Source organism: Lemur catta, chromosome 16 (assembly GCF_020740605.2).
Source record: "Lemur catta isolate mLemCat1 chromosome 16, mLemCat1.pri, whole genome shotgun sequence".
NCBI lineage: Eukaryota > Metazoa > Chordata > Mammalia > Primates > Lemuridae > Lemur > Lemur catta.
The window spans coordinates 9,301,186-9,325,625 of NC_059143.1; the positions used below are offsets into that span (position 1 = coordinate 9,301,186).

The 24,440-nt window shown below is 39.6% G+C and overlaps 1 protein-coding gene across 7 annotated transcripts in view; it reads left to right on the plus strand.

Moving 5' to 3' along the window:
• Nucleotides 1-24,440, plus strand: part of L3MBTL4 (L3MBTL histone methyl-lysine binding protein 4) — a 404,316-nt gene that overhangs the window by 195,454 nt on the left and 184,422 nt on the right. For all 7 annotated transcript variants that reach the window (XM_045527505.1, XM_045527504.1, XM_045527503.1 and 4 more), the window contains one exon: nucleotides 20,202-20,316. In XM_045527505.1, the coding sequence (XP_045383461.1) occupies nucleotides 20,202-20,316 (115 nt within the window). The remainder of the gene's footprint in view (nucleotides 1-20,201; nucleotides 20,317-24,440) is intronic.

A 24,440-nucleotide genomic window follows, 5' to 3' on the forward strand; every position in this document is an offset into this window, starting at 1 on the left:
GGCTCCCAGCATGGCCCATTCAGGTTTGCTCCCTTGAGGTCAGGACAGGCACTGGTTGTTGACCACCTGGCAGCTCAGATCATCATGATCTTTTGATGAACTGTATTGTTCCCAACCTAACGTCCGAAGGTTTCTTTTCCCTCCTCTACATGATATCATCATCCTACAAGGTCATTCCTTTCTGACTGCCTACTTTCCTACATTACAACTAAGAATTAAAAACCTTGCACTTGGACAAATTTGGCATCATTACCTCCAGTCTGTAGGTGAGGACATCAAAGATCAGGCTGTATAAGTCTGTTGCTCACGGTCGCTCAGCCTTGAGTTTCATGTAGGTCTGTCTGTCTTGAACAGACCAAGGCGCTCCTGCTGCCCTGTGCCGGGAGGAGCTCTTCTCAGTAGTAGTGCTCCTGCTTTGGCGCTAAGGGCTCATCTCTAACCCAGGACCTAGGCAGGGCTCCTTAGTGTGGGATGGCAACTCATGGGGATGTTTTGTGCCTCTCCCAGCCAAGTCCCGTGTGTCTTTATTGCAGATTTCTTGCCTGTGCTCCCGTGAGGACGGAGCGCTGGGGAGGCGCTGTCTTCCCTGGGCACTCTTCTGACTGTAACTTGCCGTTCAAAGTTAAGGACCACAGCACAGAGTCGGGGAGGAAAGAGAACTTCCCGTTAGATGTTCTGGCTGTGCCGGAAAGATGGTGAAGTACGCCGTTGTTTGGGCTAACCACACACGGACTAGAATTAATTAAATGGGCCGCTTCCCACGGTGCTTTCTTTTAAATTGGTAATAACTGTGATGGCTTAGTTGACACTTTACCGAAAAAATATTTTTAAAATAAATGGCAAAGGTGACTGTGATGGTGGCATTTAGCAGCCCACATGTGGTGTTCATTCCAAATGCGGCATTGGGCCGGTTTCCAGGGGCGGGTGGGCTGCGGCGACCATCGCCACCCCCCAGGAGAGTGGGCTCATTCACACTCCCTCACTGAGTCTCTGCTCTCGCTCGAATTATGGGATATTTACTTATTTCCGTGGCAATGTGGGGAGGTATACTACTGACTTTAAGTAGAGCATGAAGCTGATCACTGTATGTTGGGAATTTAATGCTCACTGGTGCCTCAAGTTCTTAAAAGTTAAAATTGCAGAGTTTCTTTGATTTTTCTTTCCAGAGGGGAAGAATTTAAATAGGCTCAGATCTTTTTTCCTCTCCTTAACCTTGGAAAACTTGACGGGAGGACCTGTAATGGGGTGTGCTTCTCTCCTCAGTCCCACAAAATACTGCAGTGAATACTGTAAGCTCCAGCTGAGTTTATAATTTATCAGCCAAGATTGGCAGACTCATTTATCCTGTTACTCCCTGGTGTGCTTTTGGTCGAATAGCAGGAGTTAGGAGCCATACAGTCAATTTGTAATGGTAAAAAAGAGTTAAAGCATGTTTAAGAAAGTGGCCCGTTCGCCTGGACTATGACCCGTTCTCCCCGGTCTGCCTCCCCTGCATCCAGCGCAGCCACAGGGAAGACCCAGGTTCCCGCTCCTCACTGACCCCCCCAAAAAACTCCCAACCTCTCACCACGTGCTCCTTTGATCCCACCAGCACACCTGTGTCGTGCCCTTTGTCCCGCTTATGTCAGTTTGATCAAGAAGCCCAGACTCCCAGGTCACCTCTCAATCCTGCGCCCCAAGCCCTGGTCCCCCACGATTTGTCCTGTGCCCTCGGGAATCTCTTTTCCGAACACTCTCTTCACTTTCTGCTCTAGACAAAACCTAGCTCCCCCCGGAGGACATTGCTTCTCTGCAGCCTTGCGGACAAGCCCTCGGGGTCTGCAGGTGAGAGGACTGGACTCTCTCTTCCTCCCGGTTATTTTCAGACCTGCTCCCTTTCCCTCCCTTGAGCTTTCCGGCTTTGACTCTCATGTCTTCAAACTGTATTTGCCACCGCTCCTCATACATGCACGTGTCTACCAGTGCCCCTCCTTCGTCGGCTGTCTCAGCTGTTGGCTCTCGTCACTCACACCAGAACGACTCCAGCCGTCATCCCTGGTGGTTTTCATGTGCACATCGATAGATGATCCTTCCGACACCCTGTCCTCCCAGTCCCTGGGACTTCTCTTTCCGATGATCTTGTCCACCCGACCTCAGCTGCTGGCCCCTCTTGTCATACTTTAGGCCATGCCATTAACAGTGATGTAATCCTTTCATAATTGCAATTGCTTGTACCCTCCTCCCTGACCACCTATATCTTCTGTCTAGGTAATTCCCTCCAATACTCCACTCTGTTGGTCCTCAGCCCCCCGCGGCCTCCAGTCTGTGTTCCTACCATGTTTTCACAGCCCCTCACCTTCTTGTTTTCCTTTTCTCCCTCTTTCCACAGCATGGATGACAGATACAGTCAGATCATTGCATAAACCTTCAGCTTCCTTGTCCTTTACTCTTCTTACTTTCTTGTCAAAACCATGGCTCTGGAGATGTGTAACCTCTGCCTGCTCTGAACCTGCCTTCTGGAGTGAGACATGGCTAGAGGGACAGTTTGGTCCCCTGAGCAACCACAGGACATAAATGTGACCTGGGAATCATTGTGTTTCCCTAATCTGTTGACTTTCTTGGTCTCCTAGATCCCTATTTCACATCTTTTTTCCTCTCCTAAAATTTTCTGTACCTTTTGCTTTATCCTCATTCTCAGCTGATGGTGCTTATTACTTTCTGTCCCTCCCAGGGTAGGGAGGCCATCACAGCAGACTCCAGACATTCCCAATGGCACGTGCACCAACCTTCCTGCTCCTGTTTTCTCATATCCCCCCCGCCTTCCTGTATTTGAGATGAACTTCCACATTCCTATCAAAACCACTTGCACACACGCCCGTCCTCTCCTGCCCACTCAACCACATTGCAGCAACTTACCCCTCTTTCCTTTGCCCTTTGTTCTCCCCTTTCCATAAGATAATTTCCATCAACAAACAAATACGGTATTATTTTGTTGTCTTAAAAACATCGTTTCCTGACTCCACTTCTCCCTTTATATTTCTGCTTCTATTTAAAAGAAACCTTACTAAAAGAGTTGTCTGTACTTCTGCTAACTCTCTTCATGTGGCTTCCAGGGTGCTACGTTCTTTAGTTTTTCTCCTTCCTTACTGGCAGCTCCTTCACAGACTTTTAGTGATTTCTCCTTCCCTCCTCAACTTCTTAGTATTGGTGTGCACCAGGGCTTCACTGGACCCCTGCACTTCTTCAGCTATATTCACTCTCCTTGTGGTTTCATCAAATGTCATGGCTTTAAATGTCACCTGTGTGTCAAGGAACTATAAGCTCCTGTGCCAGTCTGCCTACTCCACATGTCTGTTTAATGTCTAGTTAGAGGCTGAACACCTGATTGTCCTCGTCCCCATCTCCTGTCTCCTCCGTCTCAAGCAGTGGCCACTCGAGCCTTCCCATTGCTCGAGTCAAAATGTGGCATTATCTTTGACCCTTCTCTTTCTTCACAACTGATAGCGCAAATTCATCAGCAAAGTGTTAACGACGGCTGTGAGATGTGTACAGAAGCAGGCCCCTTTTCCCACTTGTGCTGAAACCACTCCAGTCCAGGTTCCATCAGCTCTCACCCGGATTGTTGCAGCAGCTGCCCAGCTGCTCTTCCAGCTTCCAGCCAGCCACCTCCCTCCTCCCCGACACTCTCGAAGCAGCAGCCAGACTGATTTTTGTAAAACACAAGTCAGATCACGTTACTTCTCTGCAAAAACCTTCTAGTGCTTCTTTCTCCCAAGAGTAAAAGCTGAAGTCCATAAGGCCCTACCTGATATGGTCCCGGTGTGACCTCTCTAACATTAACCCTTGCACTTTCCTCTTTTGCTCACTGTGTTTCAGCTAAACTAGACTTCTTGCCGTCCCTACATACATCAGGCTGCTGCCTCAGGATCTTTGCACTGGCTACCTGCTTTGCCAGTAGTGTTCTTCACCATCTATCCAAATCTCTACCTCCCTCACCTCTTTCAGGCCTACATTTACCGCTTCCTTTGAAACGTCAACAAGTCTCTCCTGGCACACTCCTACTCCCCCTAATTCTGCTATAATTTTCCCAGCTTTTACCACCCGTTAATATGCTAAAAACATTCACTTATTTGATAGTATTTGATTCTCTCTACTAGAATTTAGCTTCAAAAGGCAAGGAATTTTTTTTTTCCTATTTTGTTCACTGATGTATCCCCTAGTATCTAAAGTAGTCCCAGACATGTAAGTATGCAATTAATATTAGTGCCATAAATGAATAAATGAATGTTTAGAACTTTATCAATAAATTCTGAATCTAAGCAAGCAAGTCACAATAGGTATAAATATTTGTGGACCCATTGTGTTTTTTAAATGAAAGGATAATTTACACATTATTAAATACACAAATCTCAAGTGTGCAGCTCAGTGAATTTTTATTTATGTATCTGCCAGATAGGTCAAAATAGAGAGCATTTCCATCATTCAAAAACTTCCTCAGAGCCTCTTCAATCAGCACTTCAGCCTCTTCCCATACCTCTCCAGAGGCAACCATCATTCTGACTTCTGTTTTACCATAAATTAATTTTGCCTGTTCTTGTATTTCTTATGAACAAAGTCATACAATATGTACTTTTTTATGTCAGACTTTTTTCTTACTTTTCATTTAGTATGGCAATCTCTATATCTTTCATTTTTGGTATTTTGCCTTGATAGGCCTAGGTGAGTTTGTGTGTGTGTGTGTGTTTGGGATTGACTCAGTTTCTTGAATATGTGGATTGATGTTCATCGTAAATTTTGAAAACTTTTAAGCCATTATCTCTTCAAACATTGATTCTGATCATTTTTTGTCTGCTCTCCTTGTGGGATAATAGTTACATATCTGTTAGACTGTTTGAGAATATTTCACCTATCTGTCATGATCTGTTTTATTTTTACCCTTTCTTTTTACTTTTTGTGCTTCAATTTGGATAATTTTTATTGCTCTGTCTTTTATGTCACCTGCCCTTTCTCCTGCTGTTTTCAGTCTACTGTTAAGCTCCTTCAATGAATTCTTAATTTCAGATATGGAATCTTTAATTCTGGAATATCCATTTGGTTCCTTTTTTGATAGAATTTTCTGTTTTATTTAGATATCATTTTTCTGTTTTATTTGTCCATCTTTATATACATTTTATTAATCTTTTTTCTATTTTAACATTTATAATAATTAATGTCATTTCTTTCTAATTTCAACATCTGAGTCATCTGTTGGTCTGCCTCTATTGGCTGTATTTTCTCTTGTTTATAAGTTACATTATTTTGTTTCTTTACATGTCTCATATTTTTTCATGTATGGTGCATGTTGTATATAAAAGAACTTTAGACACTGAAGTAGATATTATTTTCCCCCAGAAAGGGCAGTTAGTGTGTATGAGTGCAATGGGTTGAACAGTGGCCCTCATAAAGATATGTTCACTTCCTGCCCTCCAGAAGCTGTGATTGTGGCCTTATTTGAGAAAAGGATATTTACAGATGTAATTAAGGATCTTGCAATGAGGTCATCCTGGATTGCAAGGGTGGGCCTCAAATCCAATGACAAGTGTCCTTGTAAGAGACAGAAGAGGAAAAGACACAAAGAAGAGGAGAAGGCCATGCGAGAATGGAGGCAGAGATTGGAGTGATGCAGCCCCAAGCCAAGGAACACCTGGAGCCAGGACACTGGAAAAGGCAAAGAATGACATTCTCCTAGGTTTTGGAGGGAGAGTGGCCCTACCACACTTTTATTTCAGATTTCTGGCCCCTAGAACTGTGAGAGAATAAATTTCTACCATTTTAAGCCACCAAGTTTGTGGTAGTTTGTAATGGCAGACCTAGGGAAACTAATACAGAGACTGATCCCTTTGCTCCAGTTAGGAATTGAGCTGGTCTGGGGCAGGTTGCAGTTTTATTTTAGTTCATCTCTGATTTCAACTGCATCAAGAAAAGGAACTTCCTTGTATACATCCCTCCAGTGATGGAAGGACCAGGAGATGGCAGGGGGACTGTGCTGGTAAGCATTCAGCAGCAGCCGGCTCAGGCTCTGGTTCCTCCAGATCCCAATGCCTCTAGCCAGCCCCTACAGCTGTTTAAGAACCACACTGTCTGCTTCTTCCTCTCACAGAACGCTTCCTCCCTGTCAGGTTGGATCCTGTGCTTCTGCAGGTCCAAACTCAGCAAATGCCCTGGAGGTAGAGGAAGCGGCTGATTTCCCTGTTCTCTTAGGAAGGGCCCCTCCTGCTCTGCCCGTCAGATCATTTAGACCTCTCAGCATCCACAGGTAGTTCAGAAATTATGGTCTTATAGTTTTTTAGTTTATTGCTAGACATTTTCTAGTTCTAGCACTTCTAACTGGCCTGTTCTAAATTTCAACATCCTAACCAGAAGCACAACTACCTAAAATTGGTTGCAGTTAAATTAATAATTAAACTTTTAATATTAATTATATTATATGGTAATATAAATTTATATACAATTATATTAAAGCATATTTATAATAATTAGTCACATAATTAGAAATATAACTAATTAATTACCCATACTGTCTTATGATCTGTGTGAAGTTAGAGGGCTTGGTGTATAATCTTCGTGAAGGCCAATGGTTTCTGATTTCAGATCACAGACTCTAGAATTCTAAGGTGAAAACTGAGAGATAGGCAGGGAATAAATGGATAGACATGAAATATTCAGGAACACATGTGCCGAAATATTGGAAATAATTTCCAGGTGGAAAATAACGATTTTTTTTTTCATTTCTGTCTAAAATAAATTAAGTAGGAAACTAGCCTTAGATGATTAGATCTTTGATAGTTTTAATTAATTTACATTATGTTTAGCTGTCATGGCAGGTAAAATTTTAGCAAGCAAAAGCCAGGTCGTGAATTTTTTTTTTTTTTTTTTTGGTTTGATTTGGGGATTTTTTTTTTTTCTGTACCAAGAACTCTGTAGGCAACAAGTATAATTTCAGCAGAAGCAATTTAGATTTCTGACACTGAATTATAAAAAGAAAAAATAAGAAAACATGAACAAACATGTTAATTGCAATCATTCTCCTTCATTGCTTGAAAGTTATTCACTGGCTTGAACATTATTTATTTTCTTTAAAAGTTCAGTTCATTTTCAGAACATGTTGTTCTGGTTGAGGTAATTACTCAGTTATACATGAAAAAGAGGAGAAGGCTCCTGCAGCCAACTGGATAAATTACCTATTTCAGAGAGTACAGTACATGTAAATATAAGCATTTATGCAGAATTTTAAATTCCTGACAGTTTTAAGCTCAATATCCCATTCCTTAGAAGCAACATACATTTACCTTGGTGACCCAGTACACTTCACAGGACATGAATATAATCAGTATTTAAATGGAACCTATTAAACATAGATTTTTGTTGTTGAAATAGAGCTAAGATCTTCATCTATTATGATTTGACGTTTTAGATGAAAAGTTTTGAATTTGAGTAATGTTGGAGTGAAACACAGCCTTTTTAATAAAAGAGACTAACTCCATGAAAAAATAAACACATCAAATATGTTTGCTAAAACCAAACCTCTAGGTCTTGCAAGCATCTGTTCTGAGTATGAATAAAAGGTAATATCAGTTTTCAAAATGAATTTCTGTTTTCATCTGTAACCAATAGTGGAAGAGAGAAGGCAAAGAATTGCTGATGCCAACGTCTGGGGCATCGACCTGTCCCTGCCAGCCGCCCCCGCCTCCGCACTGGGGCCTCAGCTTCACGCAGGTCAGCTCCGTTGCTGAGATTTCAGACTCTGAAACCACGGTTTCTAAGCAGAGCCTTCCATCCGCCGAGCTCTCGCAGTGGCTGGCCTTGCTCTGCAGCCTCGTGCCAGCCCCCGGGGCCCCCAGTCTTCCCGCCCCCACTGGGCTTCCCTGCCTGGAGCCAACCCAGAGCGCATGGCCCTGCCCTCCCCACACCTCCGCCCCCCCTGGGAGGAGGCGCCGGCGCCAGTTCGGGATTTGCGACCCCGACTTGCCTTTCCACGCGCGGCCACCCCGCCGCCTCCGATGGCCTCGCCGCCCACTGGCCTGAGAGGCTGGCAGCCACGGGGTGTTCATCCGTCCAGTTCTCCCCGCTCCAGCTCTGCCATCCTTAATTTGCCTCAGTGGCCTCAGGGAGAGATGACACTTCTCTTTTCTGAAACTCTTTCCCTTGTTTATCCCGTTTCTGGCCTATTTCTCCAGTCCCGTCGCAGTCTCTCTGCAGGGCCTTCCGTGAGCGCGCGGCCGCGTCCCCACGGCCCCACACGTCCCTCGTGGGGGGCTCGGCCACTGCTCTTGGCATCGCCCTCACAGCTGCGAAAAGTGTTCCTTGCTTGTTTCCATCCCTGCGGCCTCTTCACGCCTCAGGCCGAGCAGTCCCGTCTGGTCACCTTCTGTGGCTGCCGCTGCTGAACGCGGCGTGGCCGGCTCTGGTGTCAGTTCTGTGACCTCGGCACGGTGACCGCCGCTCCCGTTTGAAATAGTCACTGTCAGCTGCCGCTCCGCCGTGCCGTCCTGATTCTCCCCTTCTGGTCTTAGAGATCTTTACTTCTTACTCCTCTGCCGCCTTTTAGGAGAATTCCTCAGGAATTCTTGGTGAACTCATGCGTCAGTCAGGGTCATGCAGAAAACAGAGGTCACATCAAACGGACTTTAAGAAAGGCTGTTTGCGGTGTCTGCGGAGAGAAGTCAATGAGGGGTGTGGCTGCGAAAACCAAGGGAGAACCGAGCGGTGGGAGCCTGGCCAAGGGCGGGACTTCAGCCACTGCCCCGTCCCCCAGCGGGAAGCGGGGCCTGGCCGTACATCCCCCAGCCTCGCTCTCCCCCTGGCCTCCTACGCCCTGCCAGTACTTCTCATTGCCCCAAACCCAGCCAGAAACCAGAGAGCAGAGTCCACTGATGCCATCCATAAAGGGCGGTTTCCTTGGCCCCATGTGGGTCTGGAGGGGAGGAGAGAGAACGTGGGCTCTAGCACTGCTCATTTCTCTGTCCAGTCCTCACTCTCCTCCGTCCTAACGTGTGTGCCCCTGGCTTCACCTGGCCCCTGTGTGTTCATGACTCCCAAATCTGTGTCTTGTCGCTCTCCAGCAAGATCCATGGACGAATTTTCATTTTTCTGCTAGACATTTTCACCTGAATATCCCATAGGTACTTGGAATTTAATATGGTAAAAATGGAATTCATTACATTTCCCCTTCAACAACAAAATAAACCAAGCTGAACAAAAATCAAAGCTCTGCTGCTTTTCCTGTCTTCCTTGTCTGGCAGTGGCATAGCCATGAACCAGGTTGCCCAAGTTACACTGACACAAAGTGCAAAAAATAATTCTACAAGTTTTGTTTGGGAAACACTTGTCCCAAGACCCTCTCTCCCACATTTTTCTCTCTGCAGAGGCAACCACTTTCATTTATTTTAGATAATTTTTATGATGTTTACCCAGAGACTCTAAACATAGGTTTGCTTTACACCTTCTTGACCTTTATCTGGGATTCCTAAGATGTGGGCTGTAGGTGGAGCTCTCTGTTCTCCCCGGCATCCTCCGCATGTGTGCTCGTCTCTCCATACAGATGGATCAGAATAGGTTAGACCAGAATTCTTGTTAATCTGCCACATCTTAGTCATTCTAACCAAGAGGAACATGTGTTCACTTTTATAGTATAAAAGAATAAATGGCTTAAAAGAATTTGAGAAACTGCTGCCAGCTTTGGAACACCATCTTTCTTGAAAAACATGTTGGTAGTTCAAAACATAGGTCGATAAAATAAATGAATAAATCAGTAAGTTTGGATGAAGTCTAAATGTATCCTTTAGATATATTTGTTTGCTAATGTTTACCTAACTTGACTGGACATATCTGCATTTATACATTACTTATTCATTCATTTGTCCATCAAGTAGAGTGTTAAAATGCTCCAGACATTATCTGGTACTAGAGACAAAAAAAATTAGAAGATATACTTTCTGCCTTCAAATAATAGTCAAAATACTGTAACAGAGGTGAAAGCAGAGTCAGTAAGCTTAAAAGACATTCTTGAATGATCAAAAACTCATTTGTATGACTAATTTAGAAATTGCTACTGATAAAATTGATGCTGTATTAATAGGCAAATTATTAGAATGGATAGGAAAAATATGTAACTTACCTATGACTTCAAAAGTTTTAGAAATAGTGCTCATGCACTAAGTTCATAAGTGTATCTCTCTCTGTATACATATTTCCATTTTGCTAATATTACCCATGTAGGTAATATATAATTACATGAACCATTATACATGCACTATATCATATTGTTCATTGTGTTCAATGTTCCTTATGTAAATGTCTATACAATAAATTCCCATCTGAGGAAATTCTGCAACTTCAGACTAACTGGTATGTTTTTCTCATATTTTAATGAGAATTGTATAATATTTCCCAATTGTTGGTTTACTGGGAGTTGAGTGTTTACCTAAAGCAATCGCATCCCTACAATACCAGAGTTGTCATATACCCTGGCCTACCTGGAGAGTCCTGGATTATGCCTGCTGTAATTGCTTGATTATTACTGCTCCTTTTCACTCTCAAAAATATCCCATTTAAACAATAAATTATGCGGTCTCTCTAGATAAAACCTACTTTTCTTCACTTCACCTTTCTCATATCCTACTGTTCTTATTGAGAAACCCTTTCTTCTTTCATTATAAATATCTTGAGTCCTTTTTGAGTTGGTGGCATCTAAATAATGAGCATAAATAATGTTTGATTTGGTAGAAAAACCGTGATGATTTGATATAGGATCCAAAGCAGAAATTCAGAGTCTCGGGACAAACAGAGAGTGCATATTGGAACAGTCTCCACCCTAAGGGCTGTTGTCCTGAACGGAAGACGAAGGGCAGCGCCTGGGAAATAAACGCAAAGGCGATGGCCTTTAAATTAACAATGAGGGCGCAGTATCTGCCATCATTGTTCAGTGCGCTGCTTCAGGGCTTCAGACTGTATAAACTTTATGGCAGAGCTTATGAAAATATTTATGTTAGTTCCAGCCATAAACTGATTTCGAGATTATTTGTCCTCACTCTGCTTATGAAGGAGGTTTTTCTTCCTAAGATAATATCTACGGACATACCCATAGCCACAGAGCCCCGAATGTGGCTATTATTATGCCTGACTCTGATGAAATATTTAAAGATTTCCTAACAAGAATTAAAACCCTGGGGATTCTATTAGAAATTTGGCATTTTTATTTCTTATGGGAATCTTGCGGGGGAAAAACACATCTTATTGGAAAAACTAATTGTATTTGTCATAACTGTAACCATAGAAATAGAGAAATGGAAACTATGTTGACATATTTATCACCAGTGGAAACATTTGGAGTTGAATGTCCTCTGCACCAAGCCTCCAACTAGGTTTCTCTTGGGTTTTTTGTCTTACAGAATTAAGAAAGGTCTATGACTTTTTTAAAAAGTTAAGTTATCCTTGATTGCTGTGGATAGAACTGTGGGTTTAATGGCAAATTCAGTTATCTAACTACTCTGTTGCCATAGTAATACCTGAAAGAAGCATTTAAAAAAGTTTTATTCAAAAACCAGCCTCAGCAAATAATCTAGGATGTATGGTAAAAAAATAAGGATTTTCACCTTCATTCTTGACCCCCTTCAGTGGATAGTTGATACTTTGTTTTTTAAATTTTGAAAACCACTGCTGTAAGACAGATGATGAATTTGAGCAGTGGCCTTGAAAAATGAAAAGTTTAGAATAGCTGTAGTGAAAGCTATTAATTTTCCAATTTAGTGACTAAAAGTTTTTCTGTAATACTTTTTATGGGAATGGGCTAAAAGGAAGATGGAAGCAGATGGTTTGGGAGGAGGTGAGCGGGGGTGGGGAACGGAGCTAATCCGCAAGAGTGAGTGTGGGTGTGGTGGCGGGGAGGGTGCCGTGGCGGGGAGGGAACGTGGGGCAGCCGGTTCCACACCACAGAGCAGCAGCTTCACATGTGGCCCCGGGGAGAATGCGGGGTTTGGAGTCCCAATGACTTGGACATTGCAGGCAATTTCTTAATCCCTGTGTATCTCAAGAGCCTCATATGTAAGACGGGGACAGTGATATGTGAGAGTTTTATATATTGCAATATTATGTATATATTACAACTATACCTGGAATATATAAGCACACAGTAAAAGTGGGTCCCCTGCCATCGCCAACACTCTTGCTCTTGGATTATGGTGGTATTCTGTAATGGTACGGGGCAAGCATTCCTGCCCTGCGGTGGAACAGATGTCTGGCCTCAGTACTATCCCTGAATATGCCCCTTTGCCATTCTTCAGCAGAGCCCAGAGCCCTGCATCCTGCATAGGAAGCAAGGTCAACTCTAGTCTTTTTTTTTTTTTCCCTGAAACAAGGTCTCGCTCTGTCACCCACTCTAGAGTGCAGTGGCATCATCATAGCTCACTGCAACCTCAAACTCCTGGGTTCAAGCAATCCTCCTGCCTCAGCCTCCCAAGTAGCTGGGACTACAGGCGTACGGCACCACACCCAGCTAATTTTTCTATTTTTAGTTGAAACAGGGTCAAGCTCTTGCTAGTCTTGAACTTCTGGAGAACTGTAGTCTTATTAGCACAAATAGTTATGAGTAATAGATATCAGGATAGCATATTGAAACTATGTTCTTTTTAGAATGAAATTTAAGGCTAAGTCTAGTTAACTGAAAATATATTAAAACTAGAAGAGTTCAGGCACAGTGGAGGCTGTTTCTAAATAAGTTAACATCGTATACATGCTTATAATTTGTTCACCATAAGCATTTAAAATAGATTTGAGGACTCTAACAATAGAATATGCATACCCAATGAGCCTGTTAAAGTGGAAATTAAAAAATTTAAAACTATATAGAAGGGGAAAACAAGTACAATAATCACATAGGCTAACAAAATTATTGTGATTGAACATTAAATTTAGCCCCAATGTTCCTAAATAAATAACTGCTTTATCTTCCAACTGCCCAGAAGAACAATGAGGAGATACAATTACTGTCTTCCATCTTATTCAGGCGATAGGCTTTGAGCTCTTACAATGTGTGAGCTGCTGCATGTTAAGTACCCTGGAGGCAGCAGAGATGACTGGGTCTCAGGGGCCAGCATCAAGGGGCTGAGGGCAGTCCTGGTGTGGGCATCGGGCAGTGAAGTGAAAGCAAAGTAGAGAAACAGTGCTGGTCCAGATGATCAACAGCTTTGGATTTATGCTCAAGAGTTTGTCCTTGTTTTTTTCATGTGATCTAATTTTTAAATTTCCAAGTTATATTACCAATAATTTATTGTTTATATATACATATATATGTATATATAATGTTAATACCATCAGGAAGCATTACCATCTATTTAAGGAGAAGAACTTGAGATCGTCAATTCTGATCTTTGTTTTCTAGTTTATCAAAGTCTGAGCAAGAAGGGTCTATATTTTTATTTTATGCAAACAAAAATATGTGAAAAATCATAAATGTACGAGATACAATGATGGAGATGATTGGTATTCAAAATGATTCTTTTCTTGACAAAGGGACCCTTTGTAAATAGACTTAAAATGCCAATCTCCTCTATTAACTTGACCATCTGGTTAGGATTTTTAAAATTGGATTTTCACTCCAGATATACAAAGATCCAAAGATATGAAAATATCTCTCATGAAGATGTATATAGGTACAGATTTTGATTATATATTCCAAGTTCAGACAGCCCTTTGAGGGAGGGAAATCACATCATTGGATTGGAAAGGGCTATTTTTAATTCCTATGGTTTCACTGTAAGTAATTATATACAGCCTTGGAAAGGAAAATTTAACATTTCTTAATGAACATAAAAGGAAAATGTTGAATAGCATAAAAATATTGTATCTGCTGTCAAAAAAAAATTGATTTTTTTTTTTTTTTTTTTTTTACTTTTCAGTTTAGACCTAACTCTGCAGTTAGGATTCCCAGGTCCGGCATGATAGCTAAAATAGAAAGGCCTAACTCCTCAAAGCAGGGTCTTGCGGAGGTATTCGGCCTGTCTTGTTTGTGCTTGGAGGTTGTTTCCTTACTTTTTAAAGAAAAAAAATTACACTGTAAACGTAAAAGAAGAACATTGAAACTATATAGGTTGAAATACTAAAGCTTGGAAAATGTTTCTTATTTCTTCTTCACTCCATCATTTGGACTTACGTAAGCTTCTTGCTGTTGGTAAATCCAAAGCGGCGGGCATCGTGCTGGAAAAGAACGTCCTTTTTGCCTTTGCGCTGCTGGCTATTCAGTCGCCTGGCACCGAAGCCCGTGAGGTCTGACTGTGTCCTGAGCACTGCACCGTCACCATCAGTGGAATACAGTGAAGGACAGAGCGGCCACATGAGACAGCAGCTGAGTGTAGAGATGTTTTAAATAAAGTAACTGTGTTGAGATAAAATTTACAAATGATAAGATGTACAGATTTTACATGGGCATTTTGATGAGTGTTAGATAAATGTATATCCTGCATAACCACCACCCTGATGAAGATTTGGAACATTTCCAACACCACCAGGTTTCCTTTGTGCCCCTTCAGAGCCAGTCCTGCTCCCCCCGACCCCCACTTCCCAGACAGCCTCGGACCTGATTTCTGTCGCCTCTTGTCAAACTTCGTATCAGTGGGTTCATACAGCAGGCGCTCATTTGTGTCTGCCTCTTTGCTCAACACGATGTCGGTTTCATTGATCCCATGTTCCTGCGTGTGTAAATAGTTTATCCCTTTTGATTGCTGACTAGTATTCATTTTACGGGTACAGCACACTTTGTGAATGGATATTCACCTGTTGGACTTTTGGGTTGTTTTCAGGTTTGGGTAATTATGAATAAAACTGCAAGGAACACTTGTTTACTTGATTTTGTATTTTTGTCTCTTTTATGTGGAATTGCTGGACGTCAGGGCATTGGCACATGTTTGTAAAAAATGTAGCAAAATGTTTTCTAAACTGGTTGTACAGTTTGACACCCCTGCCAACATTGTTATGAATGTTCTGGGAGCGCCATAGCCTCACCAGTAATTGACGTTGTCAGTCAGTTAAGTCATTCTGGTGGGTGTACAAAATGAAATGAGTGTTCCACTTTGGTTTCTCTGATGAAGAGTGATGTTGAGTCCTTTTTATTTGCTTATTGATCATTCATGAACTTTCTTTTCTTTTTCAAAGTGTCTATTGAGTTTTGACCATTTTTTAGTGGAATTTTTTTGTCAAGTCTTTTTCAGATAAATGAATCACAAATGTTTGTGCTTTGCTTTTTATTTTTCTTGGTGATTTTGAAAAACAGAAGTTGTTGATTATGATGAAAATTGAATTTATTGATTTATTTTTGTATGGGTAGTGCCAAGAAATCATTGACTATTCCAATATCACGAAGATTTTATGTGAAGTTTTCTTCTTGGGTTTTATAGTTTTAGCTTTTATGTTTAGGTCTCTGATCCATTTCAAATTCATTTGTATGTGGGATTTAAGGTGGAAGTCTGCTGGCTCATTTTTTTCCACATGTGGATAGCCAGGTGTTCTAATACCATTTGTTGAAAAGACTTTCCTTCCTCCATTGAATATGCTTGTCATATTTTTGGAAAATCAATTGAAAAAAAACTGTGTGTGTGTGTATATATATGTGTGTGTGTGTGTGTGTGTGTGTCAATTTATGCACACTATTCTGTTCTATTAGCATATTTACCTATCCTAAGGCAGTACAACACTGTCTTATTAACTGTGCCTTTATAGTAATTCTAGAAATCAGGTAGTATAAGTCCTCCAAAATTATTTTGGATAAATTAGGTTATTTTTATTCTTATCTAATGTTATAATTATATAAGAGCATTATGTAAGAGCATTATAATAATGCTCATCACTGATACAAAAGAAAATCCTGCTGTTTGGAGTGGGAATATATTGTATTTATAAGACAATCTGGAAAGAAATGACATCCTAATAGTAATATTGAGTCTTCCAGCCTTTGGGCAGGATAATTCTCTCTAATTATGTGTATCATCTTTTAATTTCTCTTAGGAATGTTTTGTAGTTTTCGGTGTCTATGTATTGCATGTTTTCTTATTTTTCCAGATGTTTCACTAAGTTCTTCATGTTTTTTAATGCTATTCTAAATATAAATTTTTTAAATATTAATTTTTTCCAATTGTTTATTGTCTGTATGTGGAAATGCAGTTGATTATTTTATATTGACTTTGAATCCTTCAATCTTGCTAAATTCTAGTCATTTTTAATTTTTTTAGATATCTCATGGTTTTCTATGTGGACAATCTCACCTGAGAATAATAAGTTTGCCCTCTTAATTTGCAATTTCTATGCCTTCTATTTCTTTATCTGGCCTAATTGCTCCGCATTGCAATGTTGAATAGAAGTGGGAAGAACAGATACAGTTGCCTCATTCCTGATTTTTTTGGGGAAAGCATTCAATAAAATATCATTTAATATGATATTAACTAAGTTTTTGATAAATGCCCTTTTCAGATTGAAGGAATTTCCTTCTATTTCTGATTTACTGAGAAGGTTTATACTTGTGTTCATTTTTGTGCTTTGTACTTAGTCAAACACTTTTTCTGTATCTAGTGAGATGACCACATTACTTATCCTGTTTATTCTGTTATGTGATGAATTGATTGATTACAATTACAATGCTGAACTAGCCTTGCATATTTCCCCACTTATTTGTTATTCCTGGTGCTCTTCATTCACAGCTATGGATTAGAGTTTCCATCTGGCATTACTTACCTTCAGTCTGAAATACTTCCTTTAATATTTCTTGTAGTGTCAATCTGTAGGTAACTATTCTTCTGTTTTTGTTTATCTGAAAGTTTCTTTATTTTACTCTTTAATGGAAGGATATTTTTGTACAATTTAAAATTCTGGGTTTACCCATTTTTATGTTTCCTCTTAGTGCTGTATGACATTCTGTTATTTTATTTCTTCCACTGTTTCTGATGAGAAATGGGCCAACTTTCCTAACATGTTCCATTTTTCTGATTGCTTTTAAGATTTTCCCTTGTCTTTTATTTTCAGTGGTTTTACTATGATTTGCCTAGTTTTGGTTTCCTTTATATTCATTATGCTTGGGTTTTGTCATTCCTTTTAAGCTTGTAAATTGGTGTTTTGGCCAACTTAAGGAGATTTCTGATCATTATTCCTTCTGTATTTGTTTTGTTTTGACCATACTCCTGCTCCATTCCCTCTCTGTCCTCTCCTTCTGGACTCCCAAGTATATGTATGTCAGATGAGTTGATACTATCTCACAAATACCTGTGGCTGTATTTATTATTTAAATCTTGTATCATTTGCTCTTTTTTTATTTCAAAATATTAAAGGGGTGCAAGTGTTTTTGTTACATGGATGAGTTTTATAGTGGTGAAGTCAGGACTTTTAGGGTGCCCATCACCAGAATAGTGTACATTGTACCCAACAGGTAAGTTTTTATCCCTCATCCCTCCCTTATCTTAAAGTAATAATTTCTATAAATCTGTTTTCCTGTCTACTCAACCATTTTTATGCCATGTCCAGTCTGTTATTAAACATACCCAACAACTTTTAAATTTTAGTTATTTTGCTTTTCAGTTCTAGAATTTCCATTTGCTTCTATTTTATAGTTTCCATTTCTCTGCTGAAATCATCTATGTGTTTACTCAAGACCATTTTTTCTTTAAGTCCTTAAACATATTTTAATAGCTACTTTGAAGTCCTTGTCTGCTAATTACAACATTTGGGTCATCTCAGGATCTATTTCTATTGATTATTTCTTTGAAAATTGAGTAGGGCTCACATTCACCTGCTTATTTACATGTCTAATAAATTTCTATGTTGGACACTATGAATGATGCAGTGTACCATGGGAGTATTTGTCTTCTTTTAAAAAGGGTAGAGTTGGTTCTATCAGGCAGTTAATTACTAGTGATTCTTCTTAATCTTGTTGAGGCTTGGTTTTAGCTTTTTTTTATGGCTGGTCTAAAGTAGCCTTTAATCTAAGGCATGATTCTTTCCCCAAAATTGTCCCCTTTTTTGGTCTCAGTCAAATTCTTAAGGTATTATTGATGTCTCTCCACTCTGGTCTCTACTCTCCCTGTAATGTGTGACCTCCGGTATCTTCATTTCACTCTCAGCTCTGTATCAGCTACTCTCTGCTTGGCTTCACAAAGTCTCACTTTACACATGTACAGTCCAGCCCTTGCCCAAGCTCTTGCCAATAATCCCCCATAGACTTTTGGGGTCCCCTTTGTAGTTCTGTCTTATCCAATACTTTGTCCTCCAATTTTCAGCTGTTTCATCAGCTCTGAGCTGCAATCTGTATTTCCTCTGCATAGCATAACTGCTTTATGTTTCTTCTCCCTGTGTTAAAATCAGGAAGTTGTCTCCAGGCTGACATTAAGGGCCCAACTGCGGTGTTTTCCTTTACTTAGGGATTGCATTTCTGCACTGCCTATTTTCCAGTGTCTAAAAACAGTCACTGCCTGTATTTTGTCCAGTTTTATAGTGATTGCTATGAAAGGGCACTCTGTCATAGCCAGAAACCTACGTTTGGTAGAAATATACTTTTGAAAGTTATCCCTAAGATCATTGGTTCTCAAACTTTAGCTTAAGTCAGATTAATATGGAAGACTTTTTGACACATAGATCATTAGGCCCCACCTTTTAGAGTTTCTGTTAAATAATTCAGTGGCATTGAGGTGGGGCCCAAGAATTTGGATTTTAACAAGGGTCCAGGTGATACTGATGATCTAGAAAGCACATTTTGAAATATACTTGCTTAGAACATGAATCTTGAGAAAAAATATGGGGGCCTGCTGCAGTGGCTCATGCCTGTAATCCTAGCACTTCAGGAGGCCGAGGCAGGAGGATTGCTTGAGCCCAAGAGTTTGAGACCAACCTGAGCAACTAGCAAGACCGCTGTCTCTACAAAAAATAGAAAAATTATCTGGGCATGGTGGTACTCACCTGTGATCACACCTACTTGGGAGGCTGAGGCAGGAGGATAGCTTGAGTCAGGAGTTTGAGGTTGCTGTGAGCTATGATGAGGCCACTGTACTTAAGCCCTGGTGACAGAGCAAGACCCTGTCTCAAAAACAAACAAACAAAAAATACTGGGACTTTATTTCGGACTTAGCCCCTGCAAGTTTCCTTTTTTTTTTGTCCTATGTCCCACACAATAGATGTGTGTTTCAGCTGGTTTATTATAGTGCTAGGCATCTCTCTCCTGTTTACTCAAAGTATGATTCTTTTTAATTATGAGGGATTTGTTTTGCAGTGAAAAGGATAGATTCTCTAATTCATAGTCAAGCCAGAAAATATGTAAGAGAATAAGTAGAGTTATTTAATAATAATGAACTTTTTAATTTTTTTCCTGCACAAATAAAATTGACTTTTTTAATCCAGATATGAAATTTCCGGAATATGGCATTAGTTATATTTAAGAAGTAAGTATTTTATTTTTGTTTCAGAAATTGAACTTTAATTTAATTATTCTTAGACTTGTACATATATGTCATGGGGTGTGTGTATGTGTGTGTGTGTTTTGTAGATAAGATACAAAACAGAGATAAATTAGCCTTGTTTGAGACTCTACCAATAGGACTTCTGGACCTGGGCCCTACCTCTTCCATGCAAGATTTCCTGATAGCTTACACTTTGTCCTTGAGTAGCTATTAAGGTAATTATTACAATCCATCTACCCTAGTAGCATATTGTGTTTGCTCTCTTTGCCTCCATTGTTCCTATGGGTCTCTCTCTCACTTGTGAGAATTTAGGAATTTATTGCTTCCTTATGCTCAAATCCATGCATGTTTCATCAGGATAAAACTTGCACTGATGTCAGCTTGGTGACTCTTATTGTTGGTGATGCTGACATGGTTCTTGCAGTGGCTGCCAGGACACTTGCCCAGGACAAAAAGTGTCCTCTCAACAATATTATAGGATTTATCTTAGTTGAGAAAATAGATTGGTCTTATCCCTTTAAATTTTAATCAATCCCTGACAAATTGTTTATTTAATAGCCTCTTTAATTTCTTTGAAAAATTGGTACAATGGCCTTTGGTGGCTAGATTAGAAGGCTATAGAGTAGCGCATCTTAAATATTATTTCATTAACGAAATTTCCATTTCAGCTTCAGTGATCTGTTTTCAAATACTTTGATACAAAGATAGTGAAATACTAATCACTGAATACTAATTATTCAAAACTCATTTTGACAGGTTCATTTTGATGGCTGGGACCATAAGTATGACTACTGGGTCGAGGCAGACAGCCCTGACATCCACCCAGTCAGGTGGTGTGATGTCACCGGACATCCACTGGAAGTGCCACATCGTGAGTATTTGCTCTTTGCTGCTTTTTAAATACTTAGCCTGACTTCCAGCCTTAATGTTGCTTATTCATGTCATTATAAACATTAAAAAGCTAAATATCAGATAGGCAAATTAATTAATCATCACTACGGCTACACTGAAAGCCAATTATTCACAGTTAATCTTCAAAGGGCAGGTGTTTATAGAAATGAAAAGTTAATAATCATTAAGAAATTATTTTGATAGTGTTTTCCAAAGGAATCTTCATTTTCTACATTTTGGTTTGGAAAACTCAGCCAACACATCTCAATTCATCTGATTTTGGTCATTGCTTTTAGCTGAATTCCATTTTATTTTTTTTTAAGATCTCAATTTTATAGAATAAGGTACAAAAAGTTTTGGAAAAGACATTAACAATATGTTAAATTTTAGCAATTTTTAAATTTTTTTAGTTGTAAAAAAAAACCCTATTTCATTGGTATCTTCATTATTTCTGTCTTTCTAGCTACTTAAAAGTTAAGGAGGAAATTAACCACTCTAAATTTTAATGAGCCTCAAACCAAAATATCTTATTCTTTTGTCTGAAGGAGTCCTCTGATCTGATTAGGCTGACATGACTAATAACTAGTTCCAGACATAAGTGCAAGCGTTCTCCATTCTTATGTTTGTTTTGTTCCCACACTGTTTCTCTTTCCCTCCCCTTGGCTTCTTGGGCTGGAGCTAGAATGTTATTCTGTTAATGAGGATGTCTGACACTGAGTCAGCCTAATGATGCTTGAACTTTAGACCTAAAAGGACTAACTGCATCTGTGAAAGAATTCCTTAACTTCTTGTAAAAATGAGAAGAATCTTGGACTAAATAATTGGATAAACAGTTTTACATGGTGCCAGGCTCTCCAGAAACTACAAAATCAATAAGGTGCAGCCTGTGTGGGACTTGCAATGCGTTGGCACGCATAGAGCCCGCGCACAAAGAATGTGAAACCAGGGAGACCAGGGTCAGCTCACATTTTATTCTTCTTGGTTTCACACCCCGGCATACTGGGGAGATGGTTGTCACTTTATGTTAACCCTAGGACACCTCCACACGTGCGTCCCTCAGCCAGTAACTTCTCAAGTAGTAGCGATCTCAGCTGGGGCAGAGGTGGGCCAGGAACAGGGACAACTCCCTTCGCTCCTCTCCAGCTTCTTTGTCAAGCTGCCCACTTGGCTTCTCTACCCAAATGTCTCAGAAGCATCGTGAAGTCTATGCATCAAACCCAAACTCCACCCCAAGCCTTCATACTGTGGGAATTATTAAGGGTAATTAGAATTTGGGGCCAATATATGCTTGTAATTGGCAATCTTCACTTGGTCTTGATTTTCTATTACTGCTATGCTTGATTTTTTTGTTATAACTTTGTTTAATCATTAATATAACTTATTGTAGGTTGTTTTGTTAAGCCTTTGGTTATAATTATGTGTATCTGTATCATAGTGTTTATATCTTATTGATTTTGAAGTACCTAGACTTTAAGACATGCTTGTGATGGGATTTAATATATATCATCTGTGACTTATTGTAAAAGTAAAAATACATGCACACACACAACCCTACTCTAAAACTGATTCTTTTGTATATTTATTTATCCCTGAATTATTTTTCCACTGGAAAGTAAAAACAACAAATTGTTGGTCTAGGTATTCCAACAAAAGAAAGTTTGAGGGTCTGGCATTGACTGTTGCAGTGGCTTTATGACTGTCATTTTCCATTTCTTTCCTATAATAGTCTGTATAAAACCCCAACCTCACCTCATTATCTCCATTCTCAAAACTCTTTATTTTTGCCCAGTATCCTGGAGGCTCTAGATTCCTTTGCATGTACATAAGGCCCTTCATAATCTATGCTTTACTCATCTCTATACCCTCATCTTCTATTTTCTCCAAAAACTCTTCATTTGCACCAAACATGTTTACTTATAGTGCTTAGACTGTTGGCCTTCTAAGATTCTGAAGACAGTGCACCACCTTTCCATAGCTTTTCTCTATGTCTTAGATTCCTTTACAGAAAAATCCGACCCCTCAGTTGTTGCCCGATGGCTGTATAGTGAGAAGCTGGCATGCGCCCCCTACTCTGCAGTGTGAATTCTGTAGACCATCTTGACTCTTACCCTGTGTTTTAGGGATGAGGCCTCTACAAGCGACCACATCAAAGCATCTTTTATGTCTGAGTGCTATTTTAAGTCAAAAAGTTGATTTTATTTACTTGTAACTCAGACTAAAACTTTCTCCCTATAATGTCCAGTATCTTTTATAATCAAATCAAAATAATTACATTTTGTAAGTAGAGTTATAAAACTACACATGGTAGTTTATCATATATGAACAGATAGAAGTCATCTGACCAACATTAATTTTCAGATATTTTAATTTTCAGACATTTGCACTTGGTTGTTTTATTTTTGTTGTGTTTGGATGACTCAACAATTGCCTTTAGTACTTCATTATATATAATTTGATAGCTTTATTGATCAAACACTGCAAAGACTACTAAAAGTTTACAGCTTGGAACAAAATCTTAGAGATTGCCTAATCTACCCTATCATTTATAGAAGTGGAACCTGAGTTGAACTTCATCTATTTTATTGATTGACTTTAGTGAACTTTTACAAAAGATATCACAGCAGGTTGTCTACTAGTAGTGATACTATGTGAAAACAAGAATGATTATAAGAAAATGTGAGGTAGAGAGTTTTTTAATCTATATTCTCATCTGTTTTTCCTTATAAATATGTTCTCCTTTTGCAACATATTTATAGCTGGTATTATAACAAATGCCTTGAAAACAAAGGAAGAAAGATTTATGTATATACATATATGTATGCATATTTATACATGTGTTTTATATATATATTTTATTTCTTTTCAGTGAGCTTCCAATTTATGTCTGAAGAGGCTGCAATTTACAAATGTATGAAATAGAATAAAATCACACAGCTGCCTAAGGATGAGGAAAAACTAAATAGAGATTGCTAATATGATTTTAAGGAGTGGGCAGAATGTTCTAGGTTAGTCCAGGAAGGCTGTTTAGAACCATGTTGAACTGGGTGTGGAAAATCACCCTGGACCTGGACCAGTGGTTACCTCTCTAGAGGCAGAAATGGCACAGGTGTAGGCAGAATTAGAACTTGTTGGTTCTCATACAAATTTCATTAGAATTTATTAAAATTTTAGGTCTTTTACAATAAGTGGTAGTCCTTTTAGTTTTTTTCTGTTTTCCTAATGCCATTTAATCTCATTGTAGAAATTGAGCCAAGATAGAGTGTTGTAGATCCCAGCTTCCATAGAAATGCTTCTGCAGTAAATTTGGGCCGAGGCCTTGATATTCAATCACTAAGACCTAGTAGAATTTCTTTAAAAGATAACAGAAAAGCCTCTTGAGAGTAAAAACTTGAATGTTCCTATTCCACTGGGAAGTGCCCAGTTTTGCATGACCAGGTGATGACAATTTCTTCTTAGCTGCCATTCCTTCCTCCAGATGCTCACCTGCAATCCACCCTGTACCCCACTGCTGGATTAAACTCTCCTTTTCTCATTTATGAGGACATGATTTGTCTGTTTTATTTGATATATTGTCCTTCATAGTGGACTTTTTCTACAGTTAGAATCAAAATTAAACACTTATGATTTAGCACCATTGAGTTGTTCAGATCTTTCTGTCTTGCTTTTGTGTTTCCTGAATGTCCTTAAAAAGATATCAAAATATCAGAACCTAAAAACCATGCCTGCCTTGGTCATCTAACTAGATTGCCTTTTGGAAATCTTTTCAGTAACATCATTTAGAAACTGTAATCCCGGTCACATTTGATATTAAATTTCTTTAAATAGAGCTCATCTCTTCTGCTACATTGGTCATTATTTGCCCACAGTTTATGCCATTGGACAGTGGGATGTCCAGTATTTCTTGCTTTGGAAATTAACTAAGTTTGAGAAGGAAGATGATGGACTTTGGAGTTAGAAAGACTTGGGTTTAAATTTCCATTCTGCTCTGACTAACTCTGTGCCTTTGAGCAAGTTCCTTTACCTCTGGGACTTGCAGGCTTGTGAGATTAAACGCTGTAATGGCTGCATCCGAGCTGCCTGGCGCATAGTGGCCCTTCGGTAAAT